Consider the following 26,376-nt stretch of genomic DNA (forward strand, 5'->3'; position numbering starts at 1 on the left):
AGGGGCGGTGGTGAGAGGCCTGGAAGGAGCCGGCCTCCCTCCACCCTCCCTCCTGCAGGCGGGACCCCAGGGCCCCAGCAGGCCAGACGGGCCAGAGGGCAGCCTCTGTCTTCCCGGCTTGCCGTGTGGCCTCGACTCACAGCCAGCAGCAGGTGGGTGACGAGAGCCTCGGTTGGGCCCCCAGAGCAGCCGAGGCCGAGAGGTGCCCGGGTCCAGGGCGGTCTGCTGACCCGGTGGCCACTCCTTCTAACCTCACGGCATGAATCCAGCTATTGACGGAGCCCGGACAGGGCCGTGCTGGGACAGGGCCGTGCTGGGACAGGGCTGCAGGGCCTCTGGGGACGGGCCCTGCTGCCAGGTGCTGACCCAGGAGGCTGGGGTGGGTCGGGCCAAGAACTGCGTCTGATAGGCAGGTGCCGAAGCCAGCACGTGCTCTGAGAACCAGGGGTGGTATGGGGGGGCATGCTCAGGGCCCTCAGCGGGTGGGGGGCAGCCAGCGGACACTGCCGGTGGGTCCAGGACAAGATGCCAACATCTCCCCCCAAAACACACCCTCCAGGTTCATTTATTTTAAAAAAAGGAACAACCGAGACCCAGGGTAGAGTCAGCATCTGCAAAGTGACCAGGCCGAGAGGTGCAGCTGAGTGCCCAGGTAGGAGGCCGCGGGCTGCCCTGACCGCCGGGGCAGCCGGAGAGGGGATGAGCCGATAGGAGCAGCGAGTGTGAGGCACCGGCCACGTGCCCCCGGGGGGGCCCTGTCGGGAGCCGGTTACCTGCAGAAGTCTGTCAGCTTAGTGGATTCCAATGAAACATCCCTTTAAAAAATCTAGGTGAAATTCATATAACATAAAATTGACCATTTTAAAGTGAACAGTTCACTGGCATATTCAGCACATTCACAGTGCAGTGCAACCACCACCTCCGTGCAGTTTCGGAACTTTCTCGTGCCACCAGAGAGACCCCAGCCCCTCCCCCGGCAACCCCTGATCTGCATTGTGTCCCTGGATCTGCCTCTTCAGGGCCTTTCCGAGAAACGGAATCGCACACCGCGTGGCTCTTTGCACGTGGCTTCCATCTCTGAGCGTCATGTTCTCCGGCTGGGGCCACGCCGTAGCACGTGTCAGGGCTTCGTTCCCCTTGGTGGCTGACCACCCACCCCCCCGCCGTCCTGCTGTGTGGATGGACCACGGCACGTCCGTGCCAGCGTTGGTGGGCTGTCATGGACCGTGCTATTATGAACATTTGTGAACAAAACCCACTGTTTTAGTTTTGCAGACTAACGCTGGACGCGGCCTGGAAAAGTGAATAGATAGGATTCTAGAACATTCTGACCCAGCCGAGGAGACACTGGAGCAGAGCCTGAAGACCCAGAAGAGCCTGAAGAGCCTGAAGTGAACACGGTGGCAGAGACCGAGGACGCCCCAGGGATGAGAGTGGCCGGTGTGTCCACGAGGCAGGAGGCTGTGCACCTCCACGCGACGTGCATCCCACGTGCTAACGCACATTCCAGTAAAAGTGTCGCCAGCAATACAGCCACTGAACACAAGTGGGACGCACGCCCTCCACGGGGGCACGATCCATAACAGCCAAAACAGGGGAGCCACGGACAAAACGTAATCCATCCACACAATGGAATGTTACTCAAGACAGGCCAACATGTGCTCCCACAGGGGTGGGCCCAGAGGGCATCACGCTCGGGGAGATAAGCCTGTGGCAGGAAGACAAATACGGCGGGATTCCGCTTCTCGAGGCCCCTCGAGCCGTCAGATCCCTGGAGACAGAAGGTGGATGGAGGTCACCAGGGGCGGGGGCGGGTGGGGAGTCAGCGATTCATGGGGACAGAGCTTCAGTTTGGGAAGATGGAAAAGCTCTGTCAGGAATGAGCTGTATGCCTAAAGACGGTGTTATTTTACCACAGTTAAAAATATGTGAAAATATTTCGCGAGTCTGTGGATGGGGAAAGACTTCTCGATCTAAGGACCAAAATGGAAGCATTTCCCAAGTAGCCGAGCGACAGGCTGAGTCTAAAAATAGCAAATATCAAGGCTGAAACCCAAACGCAAGACACACGGACACATGAGACCAGAGGGGGTGGACAACTCCTCAGTGTGGGAAGGAGTGAGGACCATCCTGGCCCCAGGCAGGCTGCGTCCACACACATTCCTTCGCAAGCTGCCTGGTCACCACCATCATCTGCGCCCCTCAGGGGACCCAGGCAGACGCCGCAGCTTGGTTGGGCCCCAGCAGGGTGGCCACAGAGGACATGTGGACAGATCCTCCATCCAGAGGGCCAGTGAGGCCACAGCCAGGTGTCAGAAGTGGGAGGCCCTAGGCAATAGCAGCCTCTCTCCTGTGACCCCCGTCCCCTACCTCACTGCACCACCAGCCACGGGGCAGACCCCTGCCTGCCTCCAGGGACCCCTCGGTATGACTGCTGGGTGCTGAGTTAGGAGGGAGAGAGAAGACCCAGTAGCATAGGCTGGGTACCACGTGGGCAGGGATTGGGGGCTCTGGAGGCTAACCCAGGGCAGCTCCCGGCATCCCGTCCAACCCAGGCCCGATGGCCCCCAGAACACAGATGTGGGTAGGGGGTGCTGGGCTTCTCCCGTTCCCCCATGGCCACTCCCCAGCTTTATCCTCACCCCTTATGGACCACATTGCCACCTCCCAGGCTGCGTCTGGCAACGGGGAGCCCAGCAGGGTACGGGAGGCATGGAGGAGAGGGGGTCAGGTCCAGGGCACTTTACTGTCCACCCCTGCAGAAGGTCGGTTTATTGAAGTCTTCTCAAACTACCCAGTGGAGTGGGCTGCCTGTTTCCCATGGACAGGCTGGGCCCGGGCAACGTCAGGGAAGAAAGGAGACACAGCGGGGCGTTGAGCAGAAGAGAGCCTGGACAGGACAGTGTGACGGAGCCCGGATGGCACCGACCAGCCTGGACAGGACAGTGTGACAGAGCCCGGATGGCACCGACCAACCTGGACAGGACAGTGTGACGGAGCCCGGATGACACCAGCCAGCCTGGACAGGACAGTGTGGTTGGCTGCAGGGAAGGGAGGTGGAAGTGCCCGGGATGGGGACCTCCCCTCACCGGCCAGGGTGAGTGAGAGGGTCCCAGGTATGATATCCGCGGTATGCAGATGCCCTGAGAAGTGACCACTGAAGACCCAATTCTCAATATCCGTCTCCCTGACACTCCCAAAGCACATCACAGCTCTCTGGGCCCCCCAGGTTCCTGTGGGAAGTCCTCCTTGGTGTCTACCGGTGCTCTGCCCATTCTCCTGCCTTAGGACACCTGAGGGGGTTGGGCCCTTCCAGGCCCCACCAGGGCACCCCTACATCGATCCTGCTGCTAGGGACGGGCCTGGGAGGAGCTGTTGTTACCCGGGGCCGTGGTGGCCAGCCTCGGTTTCCCTCACTGTGGGGATACCTCTCCCACCCCCTGCCCCGCCCTGCCAGGCAAACAGACCCCTCCTGCCTCTGCCCTCCCAGCCCGGAGGCAGCCTCGCCCTGCCCCTGCAGGCCGGATTTCCTGAGCAAGGTCACTCTGGGAGCCACTGGAGCCCAGAGGCCAATAAAACGCATCGATGCAGAGAGAGAGCCCATAAAGCAGGTCACCCTGGCTAGAGCTTGTTTGCTCTGTGCCGCGCCCCCCCCCCCCCAGCTCAGGGCCTGGGCACGCAGGGCTTCCCGCAGCGTGGTGGCCCCGTGGCCCCCGCAGCTGTCCCCAGCCCGTGCCAGGTGTGGGAAGGCTGTGTCCCCCGGCCTCCTGAACCCACCCCCAGCTCCTGTCCCCCCACAGACTTTTGGGGGTGTCTGGGTCCTCTTGCCTCCTGCTCAGGGCTCCACCCTCACCCAAGGCTTTAGGGACTGTCCACACTGGCCAAGCCTGGTTCTCAGCAACCACCCAGAGCCAGGTCCCAGGGCTGACTGGGATCTCCAGGGACATCCCATGCACACATGCTCACGCACACACACTCAGACACACGTCCGGGCATATACACATGCACACTCACACACACACACACACACTCACACCCCGCACGGCAGGATCCAGTCAGTACATGTGCGGGTGCACACATACCCATGCATATGCACATGCAGCTCACACACACTCACACATACACACATGCACGCTCACACACGTACACGCACACATGCACGCACACGCTCACACCCTGCACGGCAGGATCCAGCCAGGGCTCTGCGGACGTCTGTAGCACATGCGCGGGTGCACACACATGTGAGCGCGGGTGCTCTGGGCTGGCGTGGCCCTGGGGAGGCAGCTCACGATGTCAAATCAATTGGGAGAAATTGATTTGGGCAGAGATTTCCGAGCCATCTGCTCACTCCCCAAAGTCATTCTGAGTGGATTCACTTTGCATCCCAATGCCAGCCCTAAGCGGCAGGCTGAACGGGCCTCAGTTTCTCCCAGGGCACCCTCCCTCCCTGGGATGCTGGCCCCTGGGTGGTGGGAGGGGTGGGTCTGGTCACCAGCTAGGTTTCGTGGCCCCACGTGTGGGGGAGCCGCCCCAGCCCCCAGGAACTCAGCAGTGGAGACAGCCAGCTCCCACACACCCAGGGACAGGGGCCCCTAATGAGCCTCCTGCTGCCCACGCCCACGGGCCCAGAAGGATCAGACGCCCCCCCGCATCCTTTGAGGCCACATCCTGTTGCCACCTCCCAGAAAGCCCACCTGGCTGCCCCCAGGGAAATGCCTGGCCCTTCTTTAGACCCTGCTTGTTTGCGCTGTCGCTATTATTACCTGAGTGTCCCGGCTCCCACGTCCAGCGGGCACTTGCCCACCCCCATCCCAGCCTCCTGTGACCCACGAGCCCTGATCTGCACCAGCTTCGATTGGCTCCAGGGACAATATTTGCTTTGGGAGAGAGTCAAACATTTATTCTCTAATTTATTCGGAGATCGGGTTGTCAAACACAAGCGCCCTCGTTACGCTCTCGTGTTTCCAGGCCTTGGCCTCTGTCCAGGGTCTGTGCAGCCCAGGCCGTGCTGACCAGGCCTTTCCCCTGCCTGGCATGCACCTGCTCCCTGTCCCCTGCTCCAGGTTGGAGGTCCTGCTCCAGGCAGACCCAGGGAGCGTGAGCCGGGGTGGCACCAGGCATGGCTGTCTAGACGGGGGTGGGGTGGGGGGGCATGTAGGCCGAGTGAGCCCCCACATTCTGGTCCTTCTCCTTCCAGCCTTGGACAGAGGCCCAAGGCACATGGGACCCCAGCAAGTCAAGGGCCAGGGGCGGTGGGAGGGGTGGTGCTCCTGGGTGTGGCCGAGGCCGCTCTGGTCTGGGCATTGCAGAATTCCTCAGGGGCCCGGCATTTGCTGGCATTTGCTGGCATTTGCTGGCATTTGCACCCACACAGTGCTCCCTCTGAGTGACTGCTGCTTGCGTTGGGAGCCGCTCCCCCCTGTTATCACGACAGGTCTCCTCGTCTGCTCTTGTCCCCCGCCCTCTCAGGCCAGAGCCCCTGACAAAGCAGAGAGATGGCTGTGGGTGCCCGCCCCTCCCCGGGACGGCCTCTCCGATGCCCTAGAGACCCAGGAGCCTGCAGGGCCGACTCTGCACCCCCAATTCAGCCACCTTGAGAGCTGCTCCCCCAACCCCCTCCCACCATGGAACCAACCGTGACTGTGGGCAGCAGGCCGCGGGGGGGTTTCCACGGCAACGGAACTCCGCAGTCCCAGACGTCCCCTCTGGGGTCCCAGCCCGCCTTCGCTGCCCTGCGGGCTGTGCACCACTGTGCCCCCTTTATCTGCCACCCCCCAGAGTCAACAGTTGCAGGTGCTGGGGAGCCCAGTGCGTCCAAGTGTCTTTAATTTCACAGACTCACACTTGACTCGGCCAGGTGACCCAGGGTTGATGTGAGGAGGCACAGGGGGCTGGAGGGCGGAGGCAAGCGGTCCCCAGCTCACACCGGTGGTCACTCCCCGGCCTGGCAGGCTGGCACAGGCCAGGGGCAGGATAAGAAGGTCGAGATGCCCCAAGCATCCAGCCTCTCCCGCCCACGCTCTCGCATCCTGAGCCTCCCTGCAGGACCACCCACAGCCTTGCCCAGGACTGCCGGTCCTCACACCGTGCGGAGCATCCCGGCCATTGCAGGGGGCACCTCAGCAGGCGCTGGAATGTTGGGGGAGGCTCCGCCCGGCAGGGAATCCAGACGCCACCAGAAGCCCCCCGCCCGCAGCCCTCACAGCCGGCTGGTCTGCATGAGCCCGTTGGCCTCGGGGCCGCGCATGGGCAACGTGGCCTCCTGTGGCCGGCTGGTCTTGTCGGGCTGTGGCTCCGTGGCGTCTGCATCCTCGGCACCGTAGCCCTTGCGGAGGCACAGAACCTTCCGGAAGCTCTGGCGGAAGTTGTCGGAGAGGAAGCCGTAGAGCACGGGGTTGGCACAGCTGTTGGCGTAGGACAAGATGACCACGAAAAAGTAGGCACCAGCGGAGGCCGGCTCCTCGGGCAGGACAAAGGCCAGGTTGACGATGTTGACGATGAAGAAGGGCAGCCAGCAGCCCACGAACACCACCACCACCACCACCACCATGCGGGTCACCTTGCGCTCCGAGCGCCGCCGCGTGGCGCCCACCCGCACGCCCGACGCCTTCACCTTGACCACGATGAGCAGGTAGCACAGGCAGATGACCAGCAGCGGCCCAAAGAAGCCTAGCACAGACGTGTAGATGATGAACACGGCGCCCCACAGGCCCACGGGCTCCGGCCAGCTGAGGTTGCAGGTGTTCCAGCCCTCCTGGATGTCTGCGAAGACCACCAGCGGCAGGGACATGAGCAGTGAGAAGGCCCAGACCGCGGCGCTGGCCAGCTTGGCCACCCTGGGGCGGCGCCAGTGGGTGGAGCGGATGGGGTGCACCACGGCCAGGTAGCGGTCCACACTCATGACGGTCAGGCAGAAGATGCTGGTGAACTGGTTGATGCCGTCCAGCGTCATGACCAGGCGGCACAGGACGGGGCCGAAGGGCCAGTAGGAGACGGCGTTCTGCGTGGCCAGGAAGGGCAGCCCCAGCATGAGCAGCACGTCGGCCACAGCCAGGTTGAGGATGTAGATGTTGGTGACCGTCTTCATCTTGGCGTGGCGCAGCACCACATAGATGACCAGGGCATTGCCGCCCAGCCCCACCGCACACACCAGCAGGTACAGCACGGGCACCACCACCGCTCGGGCGCCCGGCGAGGGCGCCAGCCCCGCCAGCGTCCCGTTCTCACCGCCTGTGCTGGCGGCCGCAGAGGAGGTGTTCCAGCTGGCTAGCGTGGGGGCCGGGAACAGAGGCTCCATCGCGGCCACCGCAGGCCGGGCAGGGCGAACGCGAGCACGGCGCGTCCTCTCTGCAGAGAAAAGGGAGGGCGGCAGAGCGATTAACGGGCCAGGGTGCTTCCTCCCCGCGGCCCCGCCTGCCCAGAGGCACGGGATCGCCCCACGGTAGGTAAACAGTATTACTCACGTCCAGCTCGGCCGGGAATCACATTAAGCAAATTGTTTGGAAAACCAGCCCAGAGAGGAAGGAGCAGAAGGACAGCGCTGTGACATCTGTTGGGACCCCGACGGCTTCCAGAGACCTGGCCGTCCCCACAGCCCCGTCTGCCCCAGGACAGCCCGCCGCGCGGCCTCCACCTCCCTCGTTTGCTCGGGCCTCAGGGAGCCTGGGGGTGGCCTCTCCACCCCGTCTCGCCAGCAGGGATGGAGGATGGTGCAGGATGGGTGTGGGGATAGGAAGACTGGAACAGCGGCCGGGCACGCCGAGCCCCTCATGCCCAGCCAATGCCGGCTGGAGGTACAGTTACACCTGCCGAGCCCCGCTCTCCTGGGTGACCTCCTGGAGCCATCGGGAGGGTGCCAGGCCTTCCGCACGGCCGAGGAGCCAGACCTCGGGCTGCAGAGGCTCTGCCAGAGTCCACCAAGCCTCAGGAACACCGTCCCCTTGAGAGCCCCCGCAGATCCCGCAGACTGGCCAGAGGAGTCGGTTTCCCCAGAGCCACCGCTGCGGCAGGATGTCTCTGGGCCAAGGAGATGACGCAGGAAACCACTTCGGGGGCCATCATCAGAGGGGCGAGGGACGCACTCCAGGCGTGCACCTCCACAGCCATGGACGGCAGCATCTCTTAAGGCCCGGGCAGAGGGCGTGGAGCGGGGACGGGCAGACGAGGTCCTCCACACATGCCATAAGCCAGCGAACACACAGAACCCACGGCATAACCCCAGCCCGTGCCACCGACCAGGAGGAAGTGCTCGTGTGTGAGTGGGGGCCGGCCACTGGGACGGGGTGTGCATGGGGTTTTGTAGAGAAAGAGCAGAAAACATTAACATCCTCGGTTCAAGGTCATGGGCACACATGTCTCCTTAGACAGTTTTTGTACTTCTCTGTATGTTTGAGGAGGTTCATAAAAACGATGATGTGCAAGAGAAGACAAGCATCTCCTCTGACGGGGGGAGAGGGGAGGGGGCACAGGCACCTGCCGCCCCAGTGGGCCACGTTGCACAGGGGGTGGGGGCCAGCAGGGAGCCCCAGCTCCCCTGGGGGCCCCAGCCAGGGCCACTCAGGGCCAAAGACCCCCCCAGAGCCCTGCCAGGCTGGCCCGCAGTGCCCCCAGGGACCGTCAGAGCAGGGCATGCCCCCAGACTGGCGAGACAAGCCAGGGAGCCCAGAATAAAGCACGGTGACCATATTAGAAAGAAACCCTCAGCTCCCGCTGGGAAGGCATGCTCGAACCTCCAAGTTCACTCGGCTAACCGCCGCTAGGACGTGTGCCCTAGAAAATCAACAGTGGGGAGATGGGTCAGTGGATTCATTTCCGACAGAATAAAAGTAATAGGAGTCTACAAGTATGTTTAAGATCTATTTAAATAAATATGTGTAGGATCCTCAATAAGGCAGGCATAAAAATATTATGAAACAAATTTGGCTTCTGTCTAAGAAGTAAAATGAACAAGTGTATATTTTTGAAAGTTACAACTCTTGGGTGTAAAAAATCATTTGGACTTAAAAAAAAAAAATCCACAAAAGTCAGAATCCACTCAGGTCTGGATGTGGCTGAAGAGAGAATTGGGGAATGGGAGTGGAGCTGAGGGGACCCCCTGGGAGCACGGCCGGCTGACGAGGGGGTACAGGCAGCGGCGGGTGCTGGGTGCTGCCGGAGAGCACAGAGCTGCCCCAGGGATGAGCACAGATAAAATAGCATCAGGGTCCACCCACAGAACATCAAGGATGCTGAGAAAATCCTACAGAATGGCAGCCGGGAGACAAGGCAGAAACCCAGGCAGAACTTGGAACAGGACGGCAGGAACCAGTGGTGTCTGGACGCCAAGCACCAGGGAGAAACGCTGTCACGCTGGGGTCCCCACCGGGAGGGGACTTACCGGGAGGGGGAAGGAGAGGCTGCCCGTGTCGGGCTGGATTTGCTGCTCCCGGTGCCGAGCGCCCCGGTGTGACATGGTGACCAGAGGTGAGGTGAGGGACAATAACTCAAACAGGGCAAGGTGTGATCTCCAGGGACAACTGCATTTCCAGACAAAGCCAGGGGTCCCTCGGTCGGAAGGGGCATTTCTGGGTTTGGGGGGCCCACCCTTCCCCGGGTGCCCAGCAGGGAGGAGGGCCTTCTGGGGACCTTTAGGCAAGGGCCGGCCGCAGGCTCGCTCCCACAGGTAGAGATCAGCCTGCTCGTCTCTGCCCCAGACCCCTGCTCACATTTTGGAAAAAAAAAAATACTCAAGAAGGGACTGTCAGCTCACTCTGAGTGGGAACCCGGGGTGCTGGGTGGGGAAGAAGCAGCAGCCCCCCAAAGGTGTTCAGTTCACCCGTGGAGGAAGGGGCGACTCAGCTCAGATGCATCCCTGGTGCAGGGCCTGGGTCCCCCGCATGTGGCAGCTGAACATGAATTTGACTCTAAAGAGGCCACTCAGGGTTCCTCTGAGATTTGCTTCCAGGTGCTCTGCCAACCCCCCAAGCCCCCCAGTTCCTCAGACTGCACAGCAGTAAAGAACAAAATTAGGCCGCTATGGTGGCGTCTGCCTCTGGGAACATAATTCTACAGGAGCCATTATTTAGAAGCGGCAATCTTCTTAGTCACAGAAATTACACTCGTGGAAAATTGTCCCTGGGGCCCTTTCTCCCTCGGTGGGGGGTTTAGCGGAGGGGGGAGATGTGGAATCAGCCATGGGCCAGCACCGGCGCTCTCTGACCCAGAGGCACGCTGTCCCAGGCCTGCAAGCTGACCTGGGGTCCTGAGGAAGGGCCAGGAGCTGACGCAGCCCAGGGAGCAGACCCCCTACCCCACCCCACACCCTGGCCCACTTCTCTGAGCCCCGGCGGAGGTAAAGTTGCGGATCGCGTGAAATAACTCAGGTGAGCAAGCTGTTTCGTGCAGTGCCTGCCACGCAGTGGGCGCCAAATAACGGCTCCCACCCCCCTGCCCCAGACAGCCCAGCATCTCCTCCCTAGTGTCCGAAAAGGGGCCTGCCCTGGGCTCCAAGGAGAAGGGCGCTGGAGGCTTCCCAGGGGCTTGGGGATGGGGATGGGGCCTCAGTGCTGCGTGCTGCCCAGTCTCTTCCGGACTGGCCCCCCAGGAGGCCGGCAGGAGAGTGCCTGCCTCCTCCACCCAGGGTCAGCGACAGCCTGGATTGGCTCAATGCCCCTGGGGTCCGCACCTCACCTGGGAGTCCCCCCACCTGAGTGGGGCAGGGGCAAACACTGGGCGAGGTGGGGGCCTGCCTCCCCCACGGAGGGCCGCAGCGGGAGACTAAGGTGGGCGTGGGCTGGCATGGTGCAGCAAACAGGAGGCTGGCCAGCGCAGCCCCCTCCTCAGTCCCAGCTGGGACTCCGCGCCCTGCGAGATGTTTCCAAGGCCATATTCCGCCTCCAGCACACTTTCTGGGAAATCTGGGTCATTTTACCAGGAACCCACGGAGGGTCATTGTGTTGATGCTATCAACCTCCATCCACTGTCCACTTGAGGCTCCCCAGTCCTCCCCCACAGGAAACTGTTTGTAGAACGGCCTCACTCTCTGGCCTGCTGGGGCTCCTGGCCCTTCCTCAGGACCCCAGGTCAGCTTGCAGGCCTGGGACAGTGTGCCAGGCAGGTGGGCAGGCGAGGGCCCCCCCTGCACCCTGGGTGGGGAGACAGCGCACAGGCGAACTTTCAGGGCGTGCACTCCCTTCTGGGTAAGGACTACGAGGACTCCAGAGCACTGTTGCCAAGCCCTGGACATGCGGGGGCTCCCTTCCCAGGACCCCCAGAAGTTGGGCCGACTCTTCCCGCCGCGGTCCCACAGCTCGCCGTCCGCCTCCCCCTGGTGCGCCATGGCGGACCCCACCTCGGCTGGCCCGCGCCCCGGCCCCCGCACGCACGCGCCCTCGGACCGCTTCCCCGCGCGCCCCACGCCTCCCGCTCCCTCTGTTTCCGCTTCCCACCCCCACCCCCCCAAGCCACAGTCTCCTAACGAACCCACCCCAGGCGCGCCGCCCACCCTCCGCCAGCCTGGGGCGAGCCCCGCGGCGGCGCCCACCGCGAGGAGGTCGGGCCCGCAGAGCGGCTGTCCGAGTCTCTCTGCTGCTTCGGCCCTGACCCCCGCGCACGTCCAGCAAGGGTGAGGGAAGGGTCCAGCAAGGGTCCAGCAAGGGTGAGGGAAGCCAGGGAGCGGGAGGGAATGGAGCGACCGGGACTGGGGAGCGGATGGAAGGGCAGGGGAGGCCCCCGGGGTGGTGTTAGGTGAGCCCCGGGGAAACGCAGGGAAAGCGCGTGGGACTGGGGCGCCTCAGGCGGGGGACGCGCGGCAGGACCCGGGACCAGGGCCGCGCGGGGCTTCGTGCAGGGTAGTGAGACCCGCCCCCCCCCCACCAGAGGATAACCGGGATCTGCGCAGGGCCCCGGCGAGAGCGGAGGGCAGGGGCGCGCGGCACTCACCCGGCGGCGGGAGCCAAGTGCCGGCGCGGCGCTCGCTTCGGCTCCGCGCTCCTGGCTTGGGGCGCCGGCTGGGAGGCGGGGCGAGCGCGGGGGGGGGGGGCGGGGCGGGGCGGACAGTAGGCTCCCCTCGCCCCGCGGGTCTCTTCCCCATCCTTCCCCGAAGCCCACGCACGTTCATCCGCAGCGCTTGCCCCATTCACTCCTAGAACAGCGGCGCCCCTCTTCTGTCTGCCCTGGCCACAAACCTGAGCTTGGAGGGTCCTGCCTCCAGCAGGGCAGGAGGGGCCCCGGGTAGCGCCCTCCTGAAAGTCTAAGGATGGGGAAGTGATCCTCCCTCAGGAGAAGCGCTGGAGGCCTATGTCTGACGGATGGAATGAACCGGGCCCGAGATGGCGGTCAGGACGATGGAGGGGCAGCAGATGGCCCCAGCTGGCTGAATGGTTTGGGGATTCCCAGGATGCTGTCTTCACTCTGTAGGGTCTCCCCTTCGCAGGGATCACAGTCACCTGATCAAAACACAGATGCAGGGTCTCACACCTAGGGTCTGTTTTCATGCAGGCTCCACTTGGGGAGGCTAGGCTGCTCCCTGGAGCACACAGTACCCCCTTCCCAGCCAGACTCAGACCCCATGCTCAGGAGGTGGCTTCCCTCCCCCACCCCAGGCCATCTCCTGTGTCCTTCAGCTCCCTAAGGGGACCACACAGACCTCACCCCTGTAGATGCAAAGCCAGACACCCACCCAAGGAAACATGGAGCCTGGGAGAGGGACGTCGCCCTCGCCCACAGTCCCCACAGGCCCGTCCGCCCACTGCGGATCCCTACTGGCCTTCCGACGGAGGCACAGCCGCCCACACGGAGGCTGCTCTTTCCTGATGTCCTGCGGGAACCCATGGCCATGGGAGGTAACGTGGTCCTGGCCACTCAGGACCTGCCTGATGCCTGCCCCGAAGCTGAGGTCCATATGTACCCCTGGGCCGGTGCGGGGGCCCCGTGGGTGGCCGGGGGTGGTGAGCTAGGGCCAGGCTACATGTCCTGCGGGGTTCACCAGCTAGGAAGGGGACCACATGAGCACATGTGTGTGGCCTGTTGCAAACTCAGCAGCTTCGCACAAACCCTCTGGGATTGTTTCAGTCTTGGCACTCCTGGGTGCCCAGCCTGCCCTGGATGATGCAGAGGTCGCTGTGGACAAAACAGGCAAGGCCTATCCCACGAGCTCCCAGAGTGGCAAAGAGAGGTATTTAACGGGGGTGCTTTTAAATCATTATAAATACCGTGTGCAAAGAACCAGGGTGCAGAGGAAGAGACAGTGGTGGGGACAGGAAGGCTAGGGACAGCCTCTGTAAGGAGGGGCCTGACTCCAGTGAGTGAGGAACAGACTCAGACAGAGGGAACAGCAGATGCAAAGGCCCTGTGGCAGGAGTGAACTTGGCATGTTTGTGTGGCTGGACAGGTGATCAATGGGGCTAGTGTGGGAAAGGGTCCAAAATGTTAGGGCCAGGCCCCAGCAAGGGGTGTGATCTGATGCTGAGAATGACTGAAGGAAGGGCCTTGGGTGGGGGGGTTCTAAGCGTGGTGGAGACCGCTGGGTTCGTGACCTGGAGAACATACTCAGGGGCCACTCCAGCCTGAATGGTCAGCTCTGTCCTCCATGTGCATGGAGCTCAGGGAGTCTGGGTCACAGCCCATGGAGGTCGGTGGCAGTGCCCTGGGGTAAGGTTGTGGTCCCCTTGTGGTCACCTGTGAGCCATGTCCTGTGAACCCTGGCTCCTAGAGCTCAAGCCATCTTGCCCCATGCAGAGTCTATTCCTGGTGGGTACAGGAGTTGGAGGCCAGGTCCCGGGCTCCTCCCCAGAATCTGCCCCATGTAAGCCCTTTGCCTTTCCACCTTCTCTGGAGATACCTGGGCTCCTTTTGCCCAGCCTGCAGTAGCGGCTTCTCCAGGCAGATCCCCCGAGAACCCCTCCGAGGCCCCCCAAAACCCTCCATCTGCCTGACCCCTCCCTTCAGCCTCTTCCCAGTATCCTCGTGGCTCACATCTCAGCCGTGGGCTGCATCCAGCTCCTGGCAGCCAGATCCCAAGTTCAAGAGGCCCCCAAAAGTTCTGGGGTTCCCCAAGGAGCTTCCTCGATCTCACTGTCCTGGGGGTGCAGGGTCCCGTGGGCGAGTCAGTGCCTGGCGCACAACAGAGACACAGCCTTGTGGGTGGGCGGGTGCTTGGCGTCAGGCTGGGAGGCCTCGGCAGCCCCCCACCTGGGTGGTCTCACCCGGGTGCTGCTGAGGGCTGCAATGAGAAAGAATAAAGGGCCCCAGAGAGGTGGCCTGTCCACCTTCCTTCTCCCCTGTTGCCCATGCTCCTGGCATGTGTCCCCAGGAGGAGCAAGTGAGGGGACAGCTGGGTACACTCTGCAGAGGTCAGGCCCAGCACTGGCGAGAAGGGTGAGGATTAGTGGCAGCTAGGAGCCATGGCAACAGGGCAATGGCCCGATGGTCTCCCCAGGGACAGTCCCGGCCCCCCCCCCCTGCATGGAGACCCCTGTCCTGGCTGTGGGCTCCGCCATGGCCTGTGATCCCCCCTGTGCAGGGGCCGAGGCTGCAGCCACAGACACAGAGTCTGCCTCCCCTCCCCTCACAGCCGCGCTGGCCCCCACCTGGGCCACCGGTTCTGAGGCTCCCTGTGATTATTCACCAGCCACGGAGGCTGACTCCAGTTCACCTGGAGATACCCTGGAGGCCCCCGTGTGTGTCCCCAGGAAAGTCCCTGGGCTGGGGCGGGCCCTGGGGAGGCGGGCGTGAGGCATTCTCTGTCCTCTGGCCAGGCGGGCCCTCTCTCCACCCCTTGGAGGCCATGCTGCCTCCACCACTGAATCTTTGTCCTAGCCGTATCCCTGCTCAGCACACCCCAGTTAATTAACCTGTCTACTCAAATGCCCCTTCCTCCAGGAAGACCCCCTGGCTGCTCCACCTGGGTTCTTTGTGGCTCTGTCGCCTGCTGCTCCCAAACCACATCCCCTTGGTATTGTCTGTCCTGGATGCAGAGGTTGTGAGTGTTGGTGAGCGAGTCTCTGCCCCCCACCACCCTGCGGGCTCACGGGAGGCACCAGGCCTTCTGCAGGGGCCTGAGGTTGGCTGCCCTTTCTGGCCACAGTCTCGGGCTTCAGTGGGCACCATGTGACAAGGCACTTGGAATGCAGCTTCCCAGGCTACCCCAGCCTTCAGAAGGGGAGGCTTCACCCCATGGGCACTTACTGGGCATCACGCTGTGCCCGGCACCATCCAGGGGTGGGTACAGAGTGGGGAGCAGAGACCCAGCCCTTGGTAAAGGGGCCACAGCCTGGCTCGGCTCAGGGGAAGAGGAAGATGAGGTGTTTGGGTGGAATGCACCCCAGAGACTTGGCATCCGGTGCTGGTGAGAACCCCCTGCGCCCCCCACCTGGCCCCACCCCCACCAAGATAGCTCTTCCCTCCCAGGGGGCTGCACTGGCCAGGTGAGGCCTCGGGCCGGCCCTGCACCCTGATGGGCTTAGCTGGGGCCCCAGCCCCTGGTGGCAAGGAGTTGGAGCCTGTCGAGTCGGGACCAGCCGGGCTTTGCTCTGCCACAGCCTCCCCGGACACTGCAGAGTCACGTTGGGGCCCCATGCCTGGACCCCCCGATGGAGGGCACATGCCAGGGCCCGTGAGAGAAGGCGACCAGACACCAGGTGGGCCCAGCCGCCCAGCACACGCGGAACCCGCTCCATCCTGTGGGCTGGAAGCGGGAGGCAGAGCCCTGTGCTTCTTCCTTAGAAAGCGGGGAAACGGAGAGGGCAAGGGGCTTGGCTGGGCACAGAGCAAAGGTGAGCTTGGGTCCGAGTCTCTGGACACAGCCTGGGGCTTGCTCAGGCCAGCCTGCTGTCCCTCGCGTGGAGGGCCTCTGCAGGAGCGAGGAGGAGCTGGACTTACCCTGTCCCACCGTGCGTGTGGCTGCTGTAGCCCCCTGGACTGCATCCTACAGGCCGAATCCCCGAGAGCCCAGGCCTGGCCTCAGCTCTGGCAGGGCCTGGATTTCCTGGGAGCAGCCTCTCAGGATGACTCGGCAGCCCCACTCTTGCCAGAGACTCCCCATAAGGCGGGACTGGTTTCCCCCACCTCCCCACCGGCTGTGCCGAGTCCGTGGGCTGTGGGCTCAGCCTGGGCGGGGGAGTGATGCCGCCATCTCCAGGGCCACCTGGCCTGGGTGCCGGACGCCGGATCCTGGGGCAGGGCCAAGCCTGGCACTGGGCATGGCTGTCAGCTCTGACTCAGTGGTGGGGTGTGAAGGCGCGCCATGACAGGGAGGAGGAAGGGGGTGAGCTTCCAGAATTAGCCATGACATGAAGTGGGGAGTATTACTGCCCGCTTACCGACAGCAGCATGGATCCAGCAGAGACTAGCCAAGTGTCCGCCCCGAGCCCAGAGGTGCTCCGGGGGCTGGGGCTTCAGGAACAAACAGGTGAACACTGCTCTCCTGGGCACACGGACAATGACCACCAGGCACCGGGAGAAGGTGGCAGAGCCAGCATCCAGCCCTGCCCGATGGCAAAGACCAGGGCCTTTCCTACCGACTGGCCGAGGGGGTACAGGGAGATGGAGGGGGGTGACCTGACCTTGGAACCCAGGTGACAAGGAGAGGGATAGACGACACACCCCATTGGGGAAGAGGCCAAGAGGCAGCTGGCTCCAGAACATTCCATGTGGCCAGGCAGAACTGTGGCTCTCCCTCCCCACCCACAGGCTGCATAGAGCAGCCTGCTCTGGAGTCGGGGTGGGTCTCCAGGCTCCGAGGGGGTTTGGACCGGGGTCCACCTCCACCACCCTGAACTCCCGGGGGTCAGGGACAGGAAACACCCGAAGGAAATGGGCACAGGGCAAGCTCCAGGCCCAGGGAGGAGCTTGCCGGCAGGGCCCCTCTTCCAGGGGTCTGGGGGTGGCCCGCTGGGGATGAGAGACTGAAGGCCGATGTTCAGCCAGCCACATGTGATAAGAGAACTCTGACCCGCAAGCTGCCCACACCAGCCCAAACCACAGCCTCTGCGCACAATGGTGCTGTCAGTCACCTTGGAGATGCGATGCTGTCCCTACTCTGCCAACCCCACATGTCCCCAAACCCATCACGCCGGAGGCCTCAGCCACCCCGCCCTCAAGAGAACGCACCTGCAGTTGCCCGCTCTCCCCCCGCAACGCTGCCCGCTCCCCAGTGCACCTTGGAGTCTCTGCCGGACGGACACGGATGCGGTGACGGGGGCTGGCTCCTCGGCGGGGCAGCTCTGAATAAACGGCCTCTCCGTTCCCCTGTGGGTCTAGAGCTGGTCAGGCAGAAGCCTGGACTGGCATCTGCAGTGGGGGCGCTCTGGTGGGGCTAGGCCCTGAGCCCGCGGGATCCCTGCGATCAGCGGCTGCGTGGCGTCAGAGCTGAGCTGGGGCCCGGGGATGCTGCGCGTGCGGGTACATCCGGGTCAGAGGGGAAGTGCTGGGGGCCCTGGGAGTGGAATGTTGGAGCAGAGACAGGGGGCTGGTCCTTCCTAATTTGATCTTTGAACCAGTGTTTTCTAAGTGACATCTGACAGCACAGCGGTGCCGGGGGGCTGACCTGGGGCGTTCCCCTCGCCCCACGTGTGGGTGGCACCCTGATGCCCCTGGGCACACAGGCAGACCGGTGGCTGCCGGCACAAAGGGCCACCGACGGGGGCTTAACACAAGAGAGACGTGTGCTCTTGCTTCCGGAGGCCAGAAGTCCGAAATCAGCAGTCAGCAGGGCCGTGCTCCCCCAGGGCTCTCGGGCAGGCTCCGGTCCTTGCCTCTCCCCGCTAAACCTGGGAGGACTTCACCTGAAGACCCTTAATGACACCGGCACAGGTGCTGTCTCCAAGTGAGGTCACGTCCTGAGGTCCCAGCTGGACTTACACCTGCGGGGATACTTTCCCCCCACCCCCCACGGTGAGCATGGGATGCGTGCGACGGAGCGAGTCCAGCCCCCCCTCCGTGGGGCGCGGGAAGCAGGTTGCGGTGCTCTGAGGCAGCGAGGGGCCGGGGACCCCGTGGCCTCCCTTCTCACTCGAGTGCCAGCCGCAGTGACCCAGGGACGCAGAGCAGAGGGAGATACAGCGCCCGCAGCCCCCGGGCTGCCGGGCCCTTAATGCCCACGAAGGCCGGAGCGGGCACGTGGGAGCCACGGGCTAACAACAATGCAGGTGTGTGCGGGGCGAGCCAGGTGATGTCGCTGACCGGGGCACAGCTCCTGCAGCCGCGTTTACAAGGATAGAGATGAATGGCACAATTCACGCTAATAATTTAAATCCTTAATGTGTCCTGACTTAGAGCAGCATTAAGTAACCGATGAAAACACCAGGACGGGGCTGCAGCTTGGCCGGAACCCAGCGAGACATGGGCTCTGTGTCTGCGACGGCTGGCGTGGGCTGGCCAGCGTCTGCAGCGGGGATGACCTGGCCCTGCTCTGTCCCTGTCCCCACCCGGAGCCCCCTCCAGCGGCCTCCGACCCAGCCCTGTCCCCGAGGACCCCGCGGAGGCACTTCAGTAAGCGGGTGGCGGGCCACCAGAACAGGAGCCACTCAGGAGACTGCCAGGGGGCCGTGCTGGCCCTGGGCGGGGCAGGGAGAGGCGCACCTGCACCTCCTCACCCCCTCCCCCTGCCCCGACGCTGCCCCGGGGCGCACACTGCCGGTTCCCACAATATCCGGGTTTTGGCGTTGACACATGCGAAGCCTGTTGGAGTTGCTTGATTTCCCACCCGGGGCAAATCAAAAGGAGCGTGCCATCTTTGATTTGTCCACAGCAGTCGACTTTTACATCCACAAAAAAGTTCATTTTGCTCATCGGATGCCAGCGGAACGCTCTCTTTTCTAACATGTTCGAACCGAGTGACTCATCGACGTACCTTGTCCATTTACATCTGGAAGTCACACGGCCCTCGGAGACAGAGTTCCTCAGCCGAGGAGTCATTAATCAGCACGAACACAGGACTGCACGCTGCTCTAGCTGAGGGGCCAAGCATGGGGTCCGACAGTCTCAGGGACGGTGGCGGGGCCGCCACACGCCCTCAGCTCCCCTCAGCCAGGTGGCCACGTCTCCAGCGGAGGAACGCAAATGCAGGCTCGCACGTGCCTCGTGCAGGGGGCCGGGCAGGGGACAAGGTGAGGGACCAGCTCCTTGGCACCCAGACAGCAGAGGCGTGGGGCCGGGCCACCTGCACCCCACGAAGTGGGGGGCCCCTGAGCTCCAGCCTGTGGCTGCCCTTTGAGAACACAGGCCCCACAAAAACCTCCTGATTTTCTCAGGAGAGAAGCTCTTCATGTGCACTGCGCGGTTCACACATGCTGTCGGCAAGCTCCAGGGACAAACGCCCCGGGCCTGGGCCACATGGAACCGCTGTGAGCCTCCCGGTGCGTCCGGGGCCTCGCATTGTCCTTGCAGCTGCCCTTCCTCCGAGGCAGCCGGCCTGCAGCAGGTCCGGGCCAGTGGGCTGTGTCTCTGCAGGCACCTACTCCCTGCCCAGCAGCCCGGTCTCCTCAGGGACGCCCAGGGACAGGCGCAGCTGGGGGGCCCTGGCGGGACATCACTTCCATCTGTGAAGCGGAAATCATGTCATGAGAACGAACAGCCGTACCAGCTGTGGTGGTGAGTTGTCTGCATCCACCCGGGAGGCTCTGGTCTCCGGCTACTCTGTCCCATGCTGGTATAGGCGTCACTGGGCTAACATCTCCAGCCGGGGGCTGTACGTAAAGGAGAGGACCCTCTGTGCTGCGGGTGGGTCTCATCTGGCTGGTTGGGGGCCTTGAGAGCAGAACAGGCTTCCTGAAGAAGAAGGAATTCCCACCTCAAGAAAGCACCGCATCAGACACCGCCACGCGGGGATGCTGCCCTCAGGACTCAGGCTCACATCGCAGAGACCTGGGACCCCCATGGAGGCCCTGAGCATGTCCCCTCAGCTCCTCACTCCAGGCTGCATGATGGGTGACCGGGGTCCAGGCCACATGATGGGTGACTGGGGTCCAGAGCATGATGGGTAACCGGGGTCCAGGCCACATGATGGGTGACCAGGGTCCAGGCCGCATGATGGGTGACCGGGGTCCAGAGCATGATGGGTGACTGGGGTCCAGGTGGCATGATGGGTGACCGGAGTCCAGGCCACATGATGGGTGACTGGGGTCCAGAGCATGATGGGTGACTGGGGTCCAGGCTGCATGATGGGTGACCGGGGTCCACAGCCTGGAGGGGACAGGAGAACGTGGGGCCCTGGGAGCAGACAGCATGCAGCCAGGAATTCCAGGCGGCCAGTGGAAGCTGCTCTGTGTCCCTGACAGGTCCATGCACGGAGACTGCAGGCTTTCAGAGCCACTGACGTTCGGCCTGATTCCGGAGGAGCCCAAGCTGAGCTGCTGATGGCGGGAGTTGGAGGGGGAAGCCCTGGGCTTCACTGTGAGATGCAGCAGGACGGGAGTCTCGGCCGGCCTGGTGGCAAGGGGGCTAGAGGGGCTCCCCTGGGTTACACCCCTGTGGTTGCTGTAACCGAGGACTGCAAACCAGGGGGCCATTTATTCTCTCGGTTCTGGAGAGTGAAAGTCCAAATCAAGGTGTCAGCAGGCTATGCCCCCTCTGGGGGCTCCAGGGGAGGACCCTTGCTGCCTCACCCCTGTTTCTGGCCATCTCTGGCTTGTACCTGCTCCCCCCAGCCCCGACTTCCACCTCTGTCACTACAGGGCCCCATCCCTGCGAGTCTGTGTCCAGGGCTCTCTCTTCCTCCAGGAGCACTGGTCACTGGGCAGGGCCCACCCTGATCCAGGGAGACCCTGATGTACCCTGATAGCATCTGCAAAGACCTGACATGCTCTCAGTCACAGGGGAGGGGACTCAGATGTATCTTTTGGGGAACACCCCCCCCCCAGCTTCTGCGTACCAGAGCCTCTGGCTGCAGTGGCCACTGGGCTGGGCTGCTCATTGGCAAGCTCCTCCCCGGGGCTCAGAGCTGCTCCCTGCATCCACCTCTGCCAAGGGATCACGTGGGATGCCGGGAGGTGGGGTGGGGGCATCAGCCCATCCCCCAGTGGAAATAAAGCCCTGGGGAGGGGCTATGCCCACCACCCCCACCTGCCAGGCTGCTGGGCTCCCTGGGGAACTGCTTGGAGGGTGTCCCAAGAGGAGGGGGCACCCCTGAGATGCCCCAACTCCAAGGGCCAGACTAGCTGTGCTATCCACTCCGCAAGAGCCAAGCCCTGGGCTGGTGGCCGACAGTGACTGGGCACCGGGAAGACTCCTCTGGGTGGCTGGGCAGCGTGCCCAGAGGCTGACGGACAGTCCATTCGCACATTAGCTCTGTGAGCCCTTCAGTGGCTTCCTGGAGGCATGGAGGAGCCGCAGTCTCTAACTTCATTAGGAATGGCTAGACCAGAGGTGGCCTGAGCTCTGAGTCTGGCTGCCCACTGCCCACCCCACCCCTATCTGCCTCAGCTTTGGAACCCTCCCCCATCTCGGCACTCAGGCTGCACAGGGGTCTTGTCCATTGAGAAGAGGCCACCGGTGTCACCAGGCAAGGGTCACCCCACAGTACTGGATGTGCTTGTCTGAGACAGGGTGCTGGGGACTGGCTCTTCAAGGTCTGCCTCATTCAGCTCTGCCCTGGTGTCTCAGGTCCTTCTCGACCTGCCTGTGGGGGTTGTGGGGGTGGGAGGGGCTGCTGGCCGCAGTAACCAGCAACAAGAAGAACCAGTATTTACTCTGAGCCCCCAGCTCCACGCTGAGACTTTCACATCCATTATCCCACGAGGGAGGTGCCCGGACCATCTACAGGTGGTAGAGGGGCTACAGGTGAGGAGATGGGCCTTAAAGGTGCACGGGCCTTGCCCACTGCCCCAGGTGATAAGCAACAGGCTTGAATTCTGACTGGGATGCTGAGCTCGATACCTGTACCAGAGTGCCACCGCCTCTCTCCCTGGGGGCTTGGCCTCGGGGCACCCCCAGCAGCTCCGTGAGTGGGGACAGGGGATACAGAGCCCCTAGGCTCCAGCAAAGGCAGATGTGTCCACCCCAGAAGAAACGATCCCTGATGAAGATGAGCTCACACTGTGGGGGCACTTTAAGAACTAGAAATAATGATAGCAGAACACTCAGAAGAGATCATCCAACCAGCACAGAACGATTAACAAGATAAACGTAGAAATCAAACCCACTGTAATAGCACGAACAAAGACCCAGATGTGAGAAACAACCAAATAGAACCTTTAGGATGAGAAGCACAGTTAACTGGCTTACACAGTAGCTTAGATGTGGGGGAGTTAAACGAGGAAGGGAGTTGAGAGACAGGCCTGAGCAGATCACCCAGACAACCCCTCACCACCCCCCGAAAAGCGGGTGAGAAGCAGAGGAGGAGGTGCAGAACGAAGCCTTTGCATGCTGAACATACAGGCGGAGCCCCCGCCCGATGGAATATTAGCAATGAGCCAAGACCTAGACCCAACCAGCAGAGTGAGGGGCATCAGGAAATACGTGGTGGGGGCTCCTGAAATCCCCGCGCTGAGTGCTCATATCTGCAACCCTTAGGAGAGCTGCAGGTGTAAAGGCCCCAGCCCAGCATGGCCCCTCCCCAGCGCCCCCTGATGGATGCAGGTGGCCTGGCAGGGTTTCTGGCTGGAGGAATAGCCTGTAGTCCAAGGCGGCAAGTCTGGGAACCACCCTCCAGGGTCTGGCTGGACAGGGCAGGCAGAAGGGGGCATCCAGAGTCAGCAGCCCGCTTTCCTGGGGCTCAGCCTTGACCCTTCACACCAGGCATTTGAGGGGAGGGTGTGGGCCCGGATGCAGGAGGGGGTTGCTCAGGCGTCCCTAGGAAATGTTCAAAACCATCAAAAACCTCCCCAGCCCTGCCCATCAAGCCGACATTGTGAGAACTGACTGAAAAGCAAATTAAGGCAATTAGCCAAGGACCAATTAGAAGCTCTTGACACGGCTGGGGGAGGGCGGCACAGTCACACGGGTCCAGCCCCCACCTCCACCTTGTCTCCCAATGCCTCTCTCAGTGGGTTCCTGAGGGTGTTCCCAGACCATCGGCCCCTCCTCTGACACCCTCCCCTTGTGAGGGTCCTCTTTCTGGGACCCCCGTGTCCTCTACTGCATTCCCTCCACCTGTCCTGGACCCGGGGGGTGGAGGATGCCCCAGCCCTCCCTGTCCTCCCAACACCTCCCTCCCTGCCAGGACCCCCACCTGGGCACTGGGGGGAGCAGAAGGCACAGCAGTAGGGCACTCAGGACCCACCGCCCCTCCCCTGGGGTTTTTGGGAGCAGGCTGACCCCATTCTACCCTCCCCGAGGAGAACTGACCACCGACTGGCAGCCTGGGGTGCCAGAGCCAGGGTCTGAAGCCCACACTGCCGGTCCCCAGGCAGGGGCTGCCCCCTAACTGTCCCCGCTCCGCTGCCCTGGCCGCATCCCATCCCTCCCCTGCCAAGCCCCGACCCTGGGGGACACCTGGGGGGCGGGCAGGCTCAGCCCCCAGCCCGCTGATCTTGGAGTCAGCAGAGGCCCAGCATTGGCCGGCCTCTGGCACCATCTGCTGGTCACTGCGGGAGCCGGGCCTGCGGGCGGTGGAGGAGCCAGGCGGCCCCCAGCCACAGGGCCCCCACGGGGAGGGCGGGGCCGAGGGCGGAACCTCGAGAGCTCAGGGTCGGGGTGGGGGGGGCCCCACGGCCCCCGCCCCTGCTCTCTACCTCCCGCCCCGCCCCAAGCTCAACCCAGTGCGTCGCGACCCTGCCCACTGACTCCAGCCCCGCCCACGGCTCGGCCCACCGCCACGCTGCCACGCCCACGGCCTGGCAGCTCCTGTGTGCCCTCAGCTGCTGGCTCAACCTCTCTGAGCGTCAGTGTCCTCCTCGGCCACATCGGGTCACGGTCACCTGTCCACTCCGCCCCAAGTTTCCAGGACAGCCCTGCCCTGATTCTGCCCCTGGGCCCAAGTCTGTCCGTCCCCAGACCTCCGAGAGCCTGTGCGTCCCTCCCCACCGCCCCCCACAGCGCCTCCCCCTGCCCCAAGAGGTCGGTGGACAAGCCCTTCCCTTGGGGGTCAGTGCCATGGGCATCAGGAGCCCTGGCTGTGGGTGGTACGGACACACCAGGAGAGGAGGGGAACCTGGCTGAAGGTCTGCGTCCACTAGTCCACGGCCAGGCCCCAGCCCCTCCCGAAGGTGCTCCCGTTTCTGCATGGGGCACAGCTGGGGCCTGTCACCTGGGGCGGGCTGGGCCCACCTGACGACAGGAGGAGGGCTGCTAACGCCTGGCAAGCTGCCCAAGGCCCAAGTGCTTCTAAGTCCTCTACCCTTCCCAGGCTTGCTTTCTGCCACTGAGACCCTCTTCTGGGGCCAGATTTGGGGACCCCAATCAGAGGCAGCCTCTTTTTTGTCCCCTCCTCCTCCTCAGTCCCCCCAACTGCCCCCACCAAGCACCTGCTCTGCCTGGGACTCTTGATAACCACCATAAGTGTCCCCTGAGGGCAAGTGCAGTATCCCCTGTGATTCTGTGCTCTCAGTGGACCGCAGCACAGTGCTACCAGCCCCAGGCCCAGGCTCCCTGATCTCTGGGCCCCCAGCCGCAGAATCCCTCAGAACAAAGCGGGCACTTGCCACCGGGGGGCGCAAGCCGTTCACAAACGCTTTCACACACTCGGGCCACCATCTAGTCCGGGCTAAGATCTGAAGACTGGGGAGGGCGGGTGTCCTTCCTGCTTTCTGGTTAGGATTTCCCACGTCATCCAGATTGAGAACCTGGGGTTTCAGGCCAAGACCCGGGACCCAGAGGAGCTGGGTTGCCATCCCTGCTCCAGTGCGGAGGGGTGGGGAACCACCTGGGGTGCGAGGCCCTCCTGGAGCCCCCAGCCCCGTCCACCCTCTGCTGGCTTTGCTGCCTGGGCGAGTGGCCAGCCTGGCCGCCCCACACCCTCCAGCAGCTGGCTGGCGACCCTCCCGGTGGCTGGTGGACTCTGCTTAGCCGGGCTGGCCACACCTGCCACAGCAGCTGGTTCAAAATCCCCAAATCCCAAAAACCGGCCGCTCGGCCCCATTTGGCCTGGCCAGGGAGTCCTTGGCCCCGACCGTCAGCCTGTCCCTCACTGAACTGGCCATCAGGGACTGTGGCCAGGTAGGCAGGTGGACAGGACCCAGCATCCCAGGATGCCAGGGGCTGCTAGCAGGCCAGACTGTGCAGACCCCGGCCCTTGGGAGGATGGGCATGCCCCCACTGCTGGAGTGGGTCTGGAGGGTCTGCTGACTCACTCCTCAGCAGAGAGAGGAGTAGAGATGTTCATGCAAGAGTCTGACCACCCAACTGCCTCAGGCCTGAAGGAGGGGAGCTGGGGTGTTGACCTCCTGTGGTCAGGTGGCCACTGGGGAGGCTCTGGCCTGTGGTCATGATGGGGACCCCCAAACCTCGGGCTGCAGGAAGCAAGACAGGAGTAAGTTTACAAGGCTGCGCGGTCAGTGCTCACTGCGCTGACCCTTGCTTACTCAGAGCATTTGCTGAGCACCTGCGGGATGCTGGTGTGGCCCCGGCCAAGGGATCCCCAGTGACCACGCCATGCCACACAGGGGCAGCCTCCTCCTGGCCCCCTGACCCGCCTGGGCACTGACAACAACTGTCAGCATCCCCCGCTTTGCCCAGGCACCCCCCTCCCTGCAGTGCCCTTCCCTGAGGCCGCCCCGTCTCTGCCCTGCCCCCAGACCTGCCCCAGCGCTGCTCAGCCCCAGAACACAGGTCAGCCCATGTCAGCCTCGGGAAGATGCTGGGGGGCAGTTGCTGGGTGTGGATGCGCACTGCCCCGGGGAGGGGTTTTTCCAGCACCAGGGGTGGGGTCAGCCATGGTGTCTGAGCAGAGATTCAGGCCCAAACATCATCAGGAGTAAACGGCCCCAAGGAGACAGCTTTCTGTGAGCCCTGGGGGTCGGGGGCAGCCCCAGGAACTGTGTCCATGCGGCCTCTCATCCAGGGCGAGTGCTGGTGTCACACGTTGGGGGGTGGGGGCCATGGGCAGGGTTCAGCCCTGTGCTCTCCCCCATGCTGGCCCTCCCCCTAGCTCCTTCTGCCTCCTTCCCTCTTCACCCCCTCGGCCCTCGTCCCCCAAGCATCTGCAACCACTGTAACTGATCCCCCAGGCGGGGCGGCCTGGGTTCTGGGCTCTGGGCTCTCCTGGCCCTCTCGTCTCCGGCCCAGCTGTTGCTGGGGAGGCCGTGTCTGTCCTGGGGACCAACAGCTGCAGGCCCGGAAGCCTCCACCTACCCCGGAGCAGGTGTGCCCTCCATGGCCCAGCCCCGTCTGCCAAGGGCCAGTCCCAGGGGTCCAGGGACCCCTTGCCCTCCTCTGCTAGGCCCTGGGGGCCCTGGGCTGTGATGGCATCACGGGTCCTCAGGCCTGTGGCAGCAGGAGCCAGGGCCCCTTTGGCCAGCCTGT

The 26,376-nt window shown here is 63.4% G+C and overlaps 1 protein-coding gene across 2 annotated transcripts; it reads right to left on the reverse strand.

Moving 5' to 3' along the window:
- Window positions 1-4,897: 4,897 nt before the first annotated feature.
- SSTR5 (somatostatin receptor 5) lies at window positions 4,898-15,960 on the reverse strand. Of its 2 annotated transcripts, none has more exons than XM_032425786.1 (2): window positions 15,859-15,960; window positions 4,898-7,347 (listed from the first exon to the last, which is right to left on the reverse strand). In XM_032425786.1, the coding sequence occupies exon 2, from the start codon at window positions 7,295-7,297 to the stop codon at window positions 6,200-6,202; it is 1,098 nt and encodes a 365-aa protein (XP_032281677.1). In that variant the 5' UTR covers window positions 7,298-7,347; window positions 15,859-15,960; the 3' UTR covers window positions 4,898-6,199. The 2 variants fall into 2 exon arrangements, with proteins under 2 accessions (XP_032281677.1, XP_032281676.1); XM_032425785.1 differs by lacking the exon at window positions 15,859-15,960 and adding an exon at window positions 11,920-11,954.
- Window positions 15,961-26,376: the final 10,416 nt, after the last annotated feature.

This window comes from Phoca vitulina, unplaced genomic scaffold, assembly GCF_004348235.1.
Source record: "Phoca vitulina isolate PV1807 unplaced genomic scaffold, GSC_HSeal_1.0 scaffold33, whole genome shotgun sequence".
Classification (NCBI taxonomy): domain Eukaryota; kingdom Metazoa; phylum Chordata; class Mammalia; order Carnivora; family Phocidae; genus Phoca; species Phoca vitulina.

What these genes read in the sequence shown, in the direction of transcription:
- SSTR5 (XM_032425786.1), bottom strand. Translation starts at nt 7,297, where the DNA reads ATGGAGCCTCTGTTCCCGGCCCCCACGCTAGCCAGCTGGAACACCTCC.